Source organism: Hyphopichia burtonii (assembly GCF_001661395.1).
Source record: "Hyphopichia burtonii NRRL Y-1933 unplaced genomic scaffold HYPBUscaffold_4, whole genome shotgun sequence".
In the NCBI taxonomy this organism is placed as follows: domain Eukaryota; kingdom Fungi; phylum Ascomycota; class Pichiomycetes; order Serinales; family Debaryomycetaceae; genus Hyphopichia; species Hyphopichia burtonii.
The window spans coordinates 373,928-388,143 of NW_017963731.1; the positions used below are offsets into that span (position 1 = coordinate 373,928).

Here is a 14,216-nt window from a genome sequence, read left to right on the forward strand (position 1 = left end):
CAGCGGTGCGCTCGCTCATCGGTGGGCGCACGCCCTGCGCGCCCATTAATTTTTCTCCTTGCAGTACTTTAATTGAATATTGATATGCCATTAATTTATCTGGGTTTGTAGAAATGAGTATAAAACCCCCCTGGCATGCACTACACGGTCAAAGAACAGTATAAAAGTATGTAAAAGTATATGTAAAAGTATATGTAAAAGTATATGTAAAAGTATATGAGAAAAAATTAAAGGTTAATATTGTAAATATGTAGGTTAGTTATTATTTTTCGCTTTAGAGAGTAATTTTTTGCTTCTCAATTTCCATTTCAACGGTCTCATAACTTTGAAAATTAAGTAGAGGGTACTTCCGATAAATCTGAAGAGGGCCAATGCAGCCACAATCCATAAAATGATTGATAAGAAGATTTCGGAATTCCCACTCAAACTTTCAGAATCGGAATTGGTTAAGGTGTCAACTCCACCGGCTTCTAATACAATTGCAATTAAAATTGCATTGGTTAACATCCAAACCAATACCGTCAAGGTTCTCACTAATGCATAATAAGAATCATCGTGATTCTTTTTGTTATTTATTGGAATAACCACTTCAGGAGCTTGTCTCAAGCTTTCCAACGTATTTAAATAAGATTCATTTAATTCTTCTTGTAATCCGGGGGCAATCATAACAATATTATCTTCACTAGTTGATTTAGCACTACCTAAATCCTTAACTTTTTCTTCTCCTTTGGTACCCCAAGAAACATCATGAATATTACAAAAGGAGTAAATATTCAAAATGTTAATATAGGATGGGGATAATAAGATATATTGAATAAACGAAGTAAACATAAAACTTGGTTCTCCATACATAAATGCTCCGGCAAAATAAAGGGTATAAGTAGATGCTAATGAAACAACCAAATCTCGGAATTTTCGATCAGTGAAAACCATAATTGCAGTTAAATTATCTTTATGTTCATGTAATTGATCTTGAACAGTATGTACCGCCAAAAAAATCGTAGCAAACATAATATAACACATTAAAATTGCAAAACAAACCGCTATAACCGTATAAAACTTTTTGGTTCCTCTGGGAGTATTACCAAAACCTAAAACAAAAGTACAAACAACCGCTCCAACATAAATCCACAACGTTATAACCGCCAAATATTTCCCAACTCCAAAATTCATATCTTTTGCACCCAAATTCTTGGTTAAAATTCGGAAAACTAAGAAAAATGATGCAATTGAAAACCATGAAACTAATAATGTAATAAATTGATAATAAAATTCAATTTGTAACACCATTTTACGTATTAAGGAATGATTAGATTTCCAAATCTTAGTCCAATGGAATACCGCATATCCAGCAGCGAAAAGTGACCCGTTTAACCATCTTCTTCTTTGTAATACAAATTCATCAAGTTTTTCCGGTACATCAGTTTCGGCTTTAGCTTCATTAACATATCTCAAAATATAATTATGCTTCTTTTTAGCAACTAATTCAAAACATAAAATACGATCTTCTGCTAAATACATATTCGAGGTGAAAATCCCGGCTTGACGGAAATTACGTTCCTTTAATTGTCGTTCATCATCTTCTTCATTATTAACCTGGGTATCATTATGTAAAAATTCCCCCTTGAAATATTTTTCTAATGGTCCTTCTCCATCAACATTAAGTAAGGCTTCGTACCTATATGCTGAAAATGCCCCCGGTAACACTGAAATAAATCCAAAAACTGATTCCATGGGTTTATCTAAAATATTGGAGATTTTATATTCAAAATTTTGTGCTGCAACAAGTGGATTACCCAATAATTTTCTTCCTGGTCCTAATGAGGCTCTCATTTCTCCACATGCACCAGCAACATTTGGATCGTGGAATGATCTCCATAAATGATAAAATGCATCTTTAGATGGTTGAGTACCACAATCTAATAACATAACAACTTTTGGATTCAAAATTGGACAAAATGATTGGAAACACCATCTATGGGAATTAATTTTTCTTGAATTCTTTTCTTTTAAACAGAATAAAAATTGAACCGGATTGGAATTTGGTCCTAAATGAACTCGATCATTAACAACATCAATTCCAACAGTTGAAGTGTATTCATAAATATGTGCTTTAACATCTTTATCATTAATTTTGGATTTAGCATATCCTTCTTGATAAACACCTAATGCACTTAATAATTTTTCTGATCTCTTATTTAATTGTGCTCTACCATCATTGATTATACAAACAGTGATTTTTTTCCAAGAATCTTCTCCCCAACATGGATCGGATCTATTAGTTAAATTTTTAATATTATTGAAAACCCCTTTCAATGTTCTTGCTAATAATATTTCATCTTCATTATACATAGTAATACAAACTAAAATTTCAGTTTGACGTGGTGGTGAATATAATGCTTGTCTGATATTATATTTGAAAGCTTGAAAATTTGATGGTCCACATGTGGCTGCTGTATATCTCATAAATGACATTTCTCTTCCTCCATCGCTAATTTTTTTACCATAGGTATCTAATAAAGCTTGTGGGACTGGAGCATCAATTACATAATTCCCATCAACTAATTTTGCCTTTTTAATGGTTTTGGTGTAATTTAATTTTGGTTTGAAATCATCATCTTCATCATCTTCTTCCCCATAGCCTAAAAATTCATCATCATCGTTTTCAAGCGCTGAAGAGGTTCCGGTAGCTTTTGTTTTATGACTTTGCATGGTGTTTTTCCTATTTAATCTTTTGATTGTAGTTCCTCTTCTCATAATTTCTTCTCCTGTATCTGAAAATAATGAATCATCATCTCCAAAGGGATCAAAATCATCACTTCCATCAGCATCTTCTAATGGATTGATCATATAGTCTTCCCCATTGAAATAGGTAGAATATGGTCTCATTGGTCTTGAGCCTTCTTCAAGTGGCTCCATATTATCCATTTCAAAGTCATTCATTAAATGATTGGTTTTACCTGGACTATAAATATTTGGTGGGTATTCTGGAGCTAAATCTTGGAAAGCAACCGTTTTATTTCTTTTATCAGAGTTTAAACTGCCATATGATCCATTCAATTTTTCAAATGCATCTTCTTCATCAATCATAGTACTATAGCTAGAAGTATTACGGTGATTCAAAGCTGGTGGTACCATACTGTATCTATTTGGAATAAACGTTCCAAAATCATATGGTTGCATAAAGAAGGGACTACCAAAGCCACTCAATCTTGGATCGTTGTTAAAAGCTTGTTGCTGTTGATGCTGCTGCTGCTGTTGCTGTTGTTGAGCAGGATCATGAAAACTGGAAACCCGGAAGTCATTGCTAAATGAACGATCATGATGGCTTTCAGTCTCATACTCACGGACTTGGTCAATTGAATCTAACCTTCTAGTTTCTTCAAACAAGTCGTCATCCTCCTCAAGACCCGGTGAGTTGGTTGGTTTTTTCAGCATCTTTCACAGTATCCTGACAATTAAAGAAAAAAGTATCAAGTTAACTTCGTTTTGTTTTGTTTTGAAGTACTTTCTCCCTTCGTTTTCCAGTAATTAGTTTTTATTATTATTGGAATTTTTTCTTTTTTTCTTTTTCTTTTTTTTTCGTCTCTACCTGCTAGAATTCCAGTGCTATTTTTAGGCAAGTTGTTTATTATAACCCTTGATTGTTAATATCAATAAACAAGGTCGATTTATACGATATTATTCTTCCCTTTTCAAATGAACAAGTGAAAATACAGAAGAAAAAGATGTAGTCAAGGATTTCAAAGAAAAAAAAACAAATAACAAATTCACCTTCAAATCAACAAACATCAACTCACGTACAAAACGTAATGTTTAATACTTGACTAGATGTCATGACAATGGCTTAGAACAATTTCACATCTTTATGACATTTTCAAATCAATGTATTCCCAGCAAGCTTCCAACCCATTGCTCATCCTGATTGGGATATAATCAAAATTCTGACATATTGAGCCCAGATTGTTCCCACTAAAATTTTTGTTCTCTTTTGTCTGCGAATTTGATTTTGTATTTACCTTCTTTCCTGATTTGGCAAGCTAATTGTGCAAAACAGTTTGTGTTGCAATCCCTTTTGTGCGGGAGCCGGCCGTCAGTAGCGGTGTACGGGGGTTTATAGCGGGTGGTACGGGTGTACATGGTTATGACCATGGGATTGCTGGAAGGGATGCTGTCAGGGATGCTGTCAGGTATGTTGTAAGCTTGTACGGTCTAGTTCTGGATGCAGATAACACAGTGATTCAGACCTAGATTTCGGAGGCACTGGTAATGGTAGCCGTGGAAGCATTTAAAGAAGATAAGTTGGTGGTGGCAGAACTTGGAATCGTCAAGTTTTTTTTTTGCAATCATTAAATGTTGGCTTGATTCCCAAGCCTTTAGATTTAGGCTTAAATCTTTTGACCCCCACATTTCTTTACCGCAGGAGGTGCAATTTTTATTTTTGATATCCCATCCTTTTAATTTATCTAGTTTGATTTCCTTCATGCTTTCGTAGATACCTTGATTTAGCATTGATAATGAAATTGATAGTATTTCACTTTCATACGAGTACGACACAAATACTTCATTCAAGATACTCCGAACATTAGAGAGGGTGGCGACTTTTGTATTTGAGGATGAGTGCTCTAAGAAACGGTTGAATATAACCAAGAATGAATGTTCCTTACCCGAATCCAATTTTGTATCGATAACTCTTCTGAAAGTGTCATGAATGCATTGATTAATGTAATCGGAGATGTGTTTGGGTTTGTCATTAGCCATCAAAACCAAGTTTTCAATGAGCTCTAACCACATTTGTTCGTTTAAACTGATTTCCCCGACTTTTTCATGATAAGTTTTGGGATTTTCACAAATCTCTAAAGCGCTTTGGAAAATTTTATCAAATTTCTCAAATTTAAACTCCTGTTGTAAGTAATTACCCATCATCCGGATTGATTCATCCAATGCCTCATGAAATTGGTTTTGGTGGACATACAATCGAGTTAAACTGTCGATTTGTTGGTTTTTTTGCAACGCTTCTTTAACCGAATTGAATTTGGTTTCATCACTTGCCAATTTCGAAACGTACAAGTCCACCACTTGAAAGAGGTTCTGTGAGTTAGTGCTGCTTAATAACTCAATATACCTCGAAATCATATCAATATCGCTTTGCGGGTGAGTGAAATATAATGCCAAATACTGCAAAACGTACTGCTCGTTATCGATATTCAAAATCTCCTTATGAAGATTTTGATCAAACTTGTCAATATTACTTTCAAAATTTCTCAAATCAATATCCAAGAAATTTTTAAAGTTTTCCTTGATAACATTGACGAAATTCATTCTATTAACGTCCTTCAAGTTGAATGCGTTTTCAAAAATATCATTCATGGTATCAATGTGGTAGTTGTCACCTAATTGTTGATTCTGTCTTTGCAACCACATCTTTAATACTAAATCATACTTGTTCTCGTTCTTATAAATATTGATTAAAACATCATAAAAATTGGCCCCCTTTAACTTCTCAAGCAATAGAGTATCATCAACTGGTTCATATAATGGCAATAAGCTTTGTAGCGCCAATTCACAATCATACTGAATCTCAGTCAGAGAGTTGGAACATAAATCATCAATTATCTTATCTAAAATAGATTCTGATAATCTAATGAATTGTTGGTATTTAGGATAGTTTCTTGCTAAAAAAATCGATAATTGAATGTTATCAGCTTCATTAAAAAAGTCATTATTTGAATCATAGATATCAATCAAAGCATCGATGATATACTGTCTATTAATCAACTTATCGTCGTTTAAGCATGGGTTTTCAAAAAACTCGTTGATTGCCGATAAAGTTTCAAATGAATTGGTTCTAAGTAGTTTATATAGATATGGGAAAATTGACTCAATTTCTTTATTTTCAATTGGATTGATATTGAATAAAATTTCACAAATTGATTTTCGTGCCAACTCTTCTTCTTCAGCTTGAATGAATCGATCTATTGGGTATTGTCTACCCGTTAGAATATACGATATATATGAATATATTGTTAAATCATCGTGACCTAAGCCATCCAATAATTTTATTAATGGCGTTTTATAATCTTTCAATAGGTAGTTCCATATATATATCCAACAATCAATCAAGTGATACTGTTCACAAAGGTTCAAGGTTAAATCAATATCAAGGGTCTTAGTATCTAGGATACATATAATTTCAGTCAATGTTTCCCCCTTGTTATTCTCAGTATATAATTCAACCAATTTCTTCAAAACTATTGGTGGTAAATAAGTTATTCCATTAGTTAAGATATACGGTTCTAGTATTTCAAAAAATAATTTTGCATCGACTCTCTCAAAAATTAGTTCCAAAAGTTCTGATAAATCTTCATCAAGATAAGAAATTATATTGATGTAAACATCAAGATAGTAATCTTGATTTTCTTCAAATAAGTAATTAATTGACTCATTCATAATTTTTAATAAGTATGGCTTAACTACTGTACATCTTTCCTCTTGATTATCGGGCAATCCATCAACAACCAATCTTCCAGTGTCTGTAGAATTATAATAGTCATTAGCGGCCATTAAAGCGGTTGAATAATCCCCCTTTGATAAATACCTTAATAGACGATCTGCCCATGTAAAGCACCGTCCAATGTGTATCTTATTATCGACATTATTCATGACTATTAATCTATCTTTAAAAGATTTGATAGAGTTTGGAGAGTTTGTAAAATGAAATGGTGATTCATCAATGTGTACAGAAGATATACTGACATTATTATGATTATTGTTAGAGCAATAGTAAAGCGATATGAAATTAATCTGATTTTGGTTATTTTTCACAACCAATAATATTTTATCGAAAGACAACCATTTAATGGATATTATAGTATCAAATTTCGAAGGACAACTCCATCTACAAGTTTTAGTGATTGGTAGTTGAGAAACACCACGATCCTTATCCTTCATGTTTTCTATAATTTCCATTAGATTAGAAGGGAGCTTATTATTTTCTATCTCCAACACTGTTAAAACATTATTCCACGAATACGCCAATTTAGCATTTTCTAAACCATTTTTCTTATTCATACAAGGATACCAGCTTAAACAACCTATGGGGGTATTTGAATTAACATTTTTGGATTTGGCAATCTTAAAGTGAGTCAATAAATTATTATTATCTGGGTTATTCAAGGAGAGTACTGATACTATAACCAAAATGTTATTTGTGATTACTGCCATTAGACCAATGTGATCACTCAATTGATGAGAAGTACCCAATGGTAATGTTTGGCAGTCATGAACCATATAGTTTTTCATATCATTCTTATCATTTTTCCCAAGAACTTTTTCAGAACTAAAATAGTTCTTCATGAATTTTCTAAAACCATTATGATAAAAAACCAAACCCGATTTATCACAAGTGATTAATTTATTATGCAGATCACCAATGAAGTTTAATTTTGTTATGGGAACATTGATCAAGTGACCCTGTGCTTGATTGACCAATCGATTATCTAAGGTAATTGGGTAAATTGTATAAAAGGGTTTATCATCAGATAAATCCCATAAAAGAATTTTCCCATCATTAAATCCAGAAGCTAAATACGCCGAGTCAGATGAAAAGGAAATGGCACTGACATCATTCTGGTCTTCATTATTCAAATAAAATTCAATTTCTTGCCTATAATTGAATCCAATTATCCAGCCTTTGGATGTCCCAATGCAGATATAAACAGCTGAACATTCGATTATGAGGGGAGAACCGTACTTTGATACAAATTGAGGAAGCTTGATATGATTTGAGATCTTAGTAAGTTCATTCCAGTTCAAAAAGGAAGACTCGGATACATTATTATTATTTAAACTTAAACTTGAATTACTACTGGTATGAGCATGATTTTTCAAGGACCGACTAATTTTTGTTTGAGAGCGATCGTCAAACCGAAGCTTTCTGGGAGAAAATGCTGGAGATGGAGTAGGCGACGATTCTATACTAATTGAAGGAGTATCTAAAGTATCAGTCATTATAAGTTCATGGTTATCTTATTACAAGTAAGACATTTGATAGAAATCAAATAATTGATATCTCGCGCCTATATTTAGAGTACTTTTTAGTGCACTAAACGAAAAGTTTTGCAGACAACTAATGCTTACAAGGCTGAATTAGTAGGGGAAGAATAAATTAATGCAGAAAGGGAGTAGAATAAATGAAGTAAAATAAAGGGAAATGCAAGAAGAAGTAGATTAAGCAATTTTTTGTTTCAAGAAAAAAGTTGACAATTTAAACATTTGGTAAATACAAGCTAGTAAAATAGCCCCAACTTGAACCACCAGCCAACGAACAACATGTTCACAAGTACGTTCACTTAAGTCTCTGAATTGTTCTTCTTTATCTCTTATGAATTGCTGTTCTCTTCGGATATCAATCAATTTATCGTTTAGCTGATGGATTTTCTCCGATAGAGTTTGAACAGAATGAGTATGTTTCGAGTCTATAATACTCCCATCACCAATAATGAAATCAATTGAGATTCTAGCATTCTTAAATTTGGAATCAAGTTGACTATTTGGATTGGAACCACCACCGTCCAACCATTTTTTTTTGAAAAAACTCTTGGGAGTCAAGCAAATCCTATGATCACCCGAATCTATGGCACTGAAGGTGAATTGACCGGAAGCAGTACCTCTCTGGTGAACCACTCGATGATTGGAGTCAAAGACCTCTTCAACATCTATGAGCACTCCGGTATCGGTTTTATCCCGAGGAATTATATAAGCATTAGTATCAGGGTCCAATATTTCCATCCAATACCTTCCAATCAACAAAGTTCCTCTACTTATTTCCTTGTGGAAACATTTCTTATACCCATGATCAAGATAAAAATGGAAAGAGCCAGCGCATACACTTTGAACGAAAAGGAGAAAAACTAAGATGTATCGATGCATTTTGTCACCTTCCACCTCTTGAGTATCTCCCACCGTATTCTTTTCTTCTCCTATACCAGTGTTTCAGCGGTATAGAATAAAATCAGAACGTAGTAGTTGATAAATAAAAATAGATGTAAACTACACGCGCGACCGTAAAAGTTGATTAAATATTTTTTTTTTTTATTTCGTTTTTACGTATTTAGTTTTTCAACAATTACATCTTGTTAAGAGTTTCGAGACAAAAAATGAACTTATCGTTACAGGATCCATTCTCGGTGGCAAAGGAGTATCCGGATACTCTTAACCAGACGTTACAATATGGGCATTCTGTTGTGATTCAGTTCAATAACAAGGGAGATTACTTAGCGTCCGGGTTGAGTGATGGGACGATTGTGATTTACGATTTGACTAGTAATGGGAGTATAATAGCGATACTTAACGGCCACATACGGCCTATTAGCTCGATAAGCTGGTCGAGCTGCGGTCGGTACTTACTCTCAAGCTCGCAGGATTGGTATGTTATACTATGGGACTTGCAAAAAGTTAACCAGGAAGAGGAGACCATAACGCCAGTGATCCGGAAAATCAAGTTTGACGGGCCCATCTGGTCGTCGATGTTGAACCCTCAAGAACCCTTTGAGTTTGTTGCCTCGCTTTTCGAAGATGATCCGGTTTATGTTAATATGAAAGATGCAGATGAGATCAAGATCCATAAATTGGGTACTACTCCGTTAAATGAAGGGGATATGGGTAAACACGTTACCTTGGTTGTGATATTTACTCCTGGAGGCGGAGAGTTTATATTTAGTGGGACTAGTAAAGGATGGATTAATATATTTCGTACTAAAGATTTAAAAATGGTTCATTCATTCAAAATAGCCAATTCTAATATTAAAACACTAATGATTCTGATGAACGGACGTAAACTAGCCGTCAACTCTTCGGATAGAATCATACGACAGATCAATTTACCCGATCTTGCCAACGAAAATGAAGAATGGGAATTTGAAGTTGAACATAAGTATCAAGACGTGGTGAATAAATTACAGTGGAATACGGTAAGTTTCAACCACAACGCCGAATTTTTGGTTGCGTCTACATTCGGACAATCGCTGCAAGATCTTTACGTCTGGGAAACCAGTCTAGGATCGTTGATTAAGATTTTAGAAGGAAGTCCAGAAGAACTCATTGACGTCAAATGGAACTATTACCGATGCATGATTGGATCTACCGGCTTGGACAGCGGCGCCGTTTACCTTTGGCTGATCAAGTTCCCGCAAAAATGGAGTGCTTTGGCTCCCGATTTTGTGGAAATTGAAGAAAATATCGAATACGAAGAAAAAGAAGACGAATTCGATATCATCGACGAAGATCTCCTCATCAAGAAAAGATTGGAGGAAGAAGACTTGTCCGTTGATATCACCACTCCAGAAACAGTAGATGCCAGAGGCTTTGACGTCACCTTAACCCTGTTTGTCATTCCGGTCAACTACTACCGTAATCTCGAGGATAAATCGGTTGTTGCAAATTAACCATCCTCTCACGTCACTACAAACTCTACCACGAATCCACCGAGTCAACAGCAAAACCATACTCACCAGTCACCACGCTACTCGACCAAGACCCTGGCTGACTACAACTACATAGTTCTATTTATAATCTCACTAAAGGCAAATTTTGCTGACTCAATCTGTAGATTTTAATTGGATAGTTGCAATATGCACGCATTCCCACGTCCACGTCTATTCCCAAGTCCACGTCCACGTCCACGTCTACGTATGCCAGTTCCCAGTCGCTTCGGGTGCTCTCCATCTACACAGCGTCTTCCAACCCCCCCGAACTGCTCTACCCTTGGAACACCACCACCTTCCGAGTTCGAACCGGCATTTCTGTCGTTTTGGCTGTTCATTTCGCCAATTTTTCCTCGTTCTCAAAAATTTTCATTCACTCAATTTTTTTTTTTGTTTTTTTGTTTTTCTTTCGTTTTCCTTTTGTTTTTGTTTTGCTTTCACTCTTCTATTCTTCTATTTCTTCTTTATACTTGAAGTGAACCCATCATCATCTCCCGCTGACACTCTCTAAACACATCCAGAGAGTCGATTCACTGTACTTACCGGTCCCCCATACCAAGTGTTGCATCGTGCTAGCTAGCCGCCCGTCGCCCACTCCTCGCGCCGGCCCCCTTGAATCCAAGTTCGCTTTTCTGATTTCATATACGTGGTGGTGTCATTTATTGAGTGATCCCAATTGTTCGAAGCTTGCAGAAGTCCAATCGTCTTTTGTTGAAGTTCTTTGTTTGCTGACTTGTTGCTTGCGTTGTGCCTTCATTTATTTTTGTTGGTCTTTCAGTTTTTTTGGTATTCCATTTTTTTTTTGCTTTTCTTTCTGCTTATTTGTTGTAATCCTTCATTACAAGACCATCCTCGCCCGGTCGCTTATTTGTTGACGTGTGTCTACGTGTGGATTTATCTACTATCTTGATTGACTGTGGATTTTCTTTATTTATTTGTGTTTACCTTTTCGTTGTTGTTTTTTTTTTCATTGACCGTTGAGAATATTTTTTTTTTTTTTTTTTTTTTTTTTCTTTGCCTTTTTCACTGGTTTACTACTACGCTTTAATTTATAGTAAGGGTCTTTATCATAACCGTTACTCTCTTGTTCTTCTAGCATTGCAATCATGTCGGGCACAACCACTCCCAGGAAACGTAATCTTGAGGACGATCTTCCAAGCTTTGATGATCCAGCGGATTTAGTTAATGCAGTTATTTCGACTTTGCAACAACCTGAAGATAGAACTAATGTTGCAAATAATTACGCCAATGATAAAAACCATGCTACTGAAATTCAAGCCTACGCAAAGATTGCTGGTCAAGATTGGACTTTTTATGTCAAGTCTTTAGCTGTTTCAATCGGAAGAAATACTGATAATCCCGGTGCTGCTAATAATTCAAACACTCCTTTAATTGATATTGACTTGGGTCCTGCTAAAGTCGTTTCAAGACAACACGCTACCATTACTTATAATATCGATTTGAGTTGTTGGGAATTAAAAGTATTGGGTCGTAATGGTGCTAAAATTGATGGCCAAAAAATGCCGGTTGGCATTCAACATGCAACTCCTTTACATCTGGGAGCTATTTTAGATATCGGTGGTACTCAAATGATTTTCATTTTACCAGATTCTCCTCCTGATATACTGCCTAAAATGTTATCTACTTGTTTATCAAAATATAAATCAAACATGAATAAAGTTAGAAAATCTTCTTCAAGTTCTTATTCTCATTCTGGTCCAGTTAAAAGCTTCCAAATGTTTGATAAAGCTCAATTAACTCATTCTCCTTCATCAGTTTCTGCATCTTCTTTACAAAATAATTTAGATCAAGATTTATCTAAAGTTGAAGCAAAAGATATAAAACCTCCTTATTCTTATGCTACCATGATTACCCAAGCTATTTTATCAAATGACGATGGTGTAATGTCTTTATCTGATATTTATAATTGGATTAGTGATCATTATGCTTATTATAAATATAGTAAAACTGGTTGGCAAAATTCAATTAGACATAACTTATCTTTAAATAAAGCTTTTGAAAAAGTTCCAAGAAGACCAAATGAACCAGGTAAAGGTATGAAATGGCAAATTAGTGAATCTTATAAACAGGATTTTTTAAATAAAATTCAAAATGGTTCTTTACTGAAAACAAGAAGAGGATCTTCAGTTTCAAGACAATTACAATTACATTTAGCTACTCATCAACAATTACCTGATACTCAAAAATATTTTGATAAAAATGAAAAGGCTAACTCTCAACCCCCTCAATCAACTCACCAACAATCTCAACCTCCTCAATTACATCAAAGATCAGATTCTTATGATTATAGATTTTCTCATTCAAGAAATAATTCTATACCTAATTTAGGCCAGCCAATGCAATATCCTGGAATCCCTAATAATCCTATACAATCAAATCCTCTTTCTTATCTAAATCAACCAAATGGAGGTTTCATGGGTATTCCTCCAAATGCTTCAAGAGCTTATTCTCCTTATCAACCAGTTGCTGCTCCTGCTCATTTTATGTATGGTACTTCAATGTTAAATCAATCTGCTCCTCCACCTCCAATCCAACAACAACTTCAACCTCAACACAATAATGCTAATATATACTTAGCCCAACAACAACAGCATCAACAACCTCAACCCCAACCTCAACAACCCCAACCCCAACCTTCTCAACAAGTTCCTTCAGCTCCTCAAAATTCATTGAATAAACCAAAATCTAATGAAGATAATCAAGCATCAGATCAAAAGACAAAAAGTGAACTATCGTCTCCAATGCGTCAGGAAAGTAACTTAAATTCAACAACTCCAAAGCTCCCAAAAGTGACATCGGGAGGTCATTTATTTAACCTCCCGCCCCCTTCTTCTAATTCTCATAACGTCGGTAGCTCAGCACCTCAAGCTCACCATTCTCGTCTGCATAGTTATAATAATAATACTAATGGTGGCCAAGATACTGGTAATTCTTTTGGAAATTCAACCAATAATCCAAATAGTAGTGAATCAAATCAAAATAATACTACTGGTCAAACTAATAATACTTCTGAATTTGGCATGGGTTTTACTAGTCCAAAAAAAATCGCTCCATTAGAAGCATTTACCCCAGAACGAGGTTCAAAATCAAATGGAGCTAATAAATTAGGAGTACCAAATGGATCTAATACTAATCAATCTTCTCCAGCATTTTGGAATTTTGTTCAATTTAGTACTCCAAACGCTCAAACTCCTTTAAGAAAGAATAGCGATGAACTGAATAGTCAAGGAAGTCCAACATTAAGTAGAAAAAATTTATCTAATGGTTTGAAAAATGAAGATGACTTAAATAATAATGATGAAGAGAATGAAAATGGAGTTTCTACAAATGATGATGGGTCACCATCTGAAAAAGCTGATGTTAAAATTGAACTGGATTCAAAAAGTGATTTAAATTCAAGAAAAGATGAACCAGTCAGTACTTAATAGAACTTCTTTTTTCAAGTTAATTCTTATGTTTTGTTATTATTAAATATTGTGAGATGTTCAAATCTTTCTGATGATCTCTGAAATGTTCGTTAACGTTCTTTTTTTATTCTTATAGTATGTTGTTTAATCAAATGATTTGTTTTGCTATTGGTCTTGTTTAATTTTCCTTCTACTACCTTTTCAGTATCATTATTATTGTTTTTTTTTTTAATTTTTTTACGTTGTGATATACTCAATTTATTTTCCTTTTACATTACTGTTTGTTTTATCCTTGTACTTATTC

General features: G+C 34.4%; 5 protein-coding genes across 5 annotated transcripts; 2 read left to right on the top strand and 3 right to left on the bottom strand.

Annotated features, from left to right (window-relative positions):
- Positions 1 to 255: 255 nt before the first annotated feature.
- CHS8 (Chs8p) lies at positions 256 to 3,138 on the bottom strand (the record flags this gene model as incomplete). The annotated part of the gene is made up of 1 exon (XM_020218667.1): positions 256 to 3,138. The coding sequence occupies one exon, from the start codon at positions 3,136 to 3,138 to the stop codon at positions 256 to 258; it is 2,883 nt and encodes a 960-aa protein (XP_020076038.1).
- A 595-nt stretch (positions 3,139 to 3,733) lies between these two features.
- On the bottom strand, positions 3,734 to 8,022 carry VPS8 (CORVET complex membrane-binding subunit). Its single transcript, XM_020219697.1, has one exon. It carries the CDS (start codon positions 8,008 to 8,010, stop codon positions 4,213 to 4,215), a length of 3,798 nt encoding a protein of 1,265 aa, XP_020076039.1. The 5' UTR covers positions 8,011 to 8,022; the 3' UTR covers positions 3,734 to 4,212.
- A 133-nt stretch (positions 8,023 to 8,155) lies between these two features.
- Positions 8,156 to 9,005, bottom strand: HYPBUDRAFT_152954 (p24 family protein). Its single transcript, XM_020221298.1, has one exon. It carries the CDS (start codon positions 8,929 to 8,931, stop codon positions 8,230 to 8,232), a length of 702 nt encoding a protein of 233 aa, XP_020076040.1. The 5' UTR covers positions 8,932 to 9,005; the 3' UTR covers positions 8,156 to 8,229.
- A 92-nt stretch (positions 9,006 to 9,097) lies between these two features.
- On the top strand, positions 9,098 to 10,883 carry SWD1 (COMPASS subunit protein). The gene has a single exon (XM_020221299.1). The coding sequence runs from the start codon at positions 9,159 to 9,161 to the stop codon at positions 10,443 to 10,445; it is 1,287 nt and encodes a 428-aa protein (XP_020076041.1). The 5' UTR covers positions 9,098 to 9,158; the 3' UTR covers positions 10,446 to 10,883.
- Positions 10,884 to 11,496: 613 nt separating this feature from the next.
- FKH2 (forkhead family transcription factor) lies at positions 11,497 to 13,930 on the top strand (the record flags this gene model as incomplete). Its single annotated transcript, XM_020222543.1, has 1 exon — positions 11,497 to 13,930. Exon 1 carries the CDS (start codon positions 11,591 to 11,593, stop codon positions 13,928 to 13,930), a length of 2,340 nt encoding a protein of 779 aa, XP_020076042.1. The 5' UTR covers positions 11,497 to 11,590.
- Positions 13,931 to 14,216: the final 286 nt, after the last annotated feature.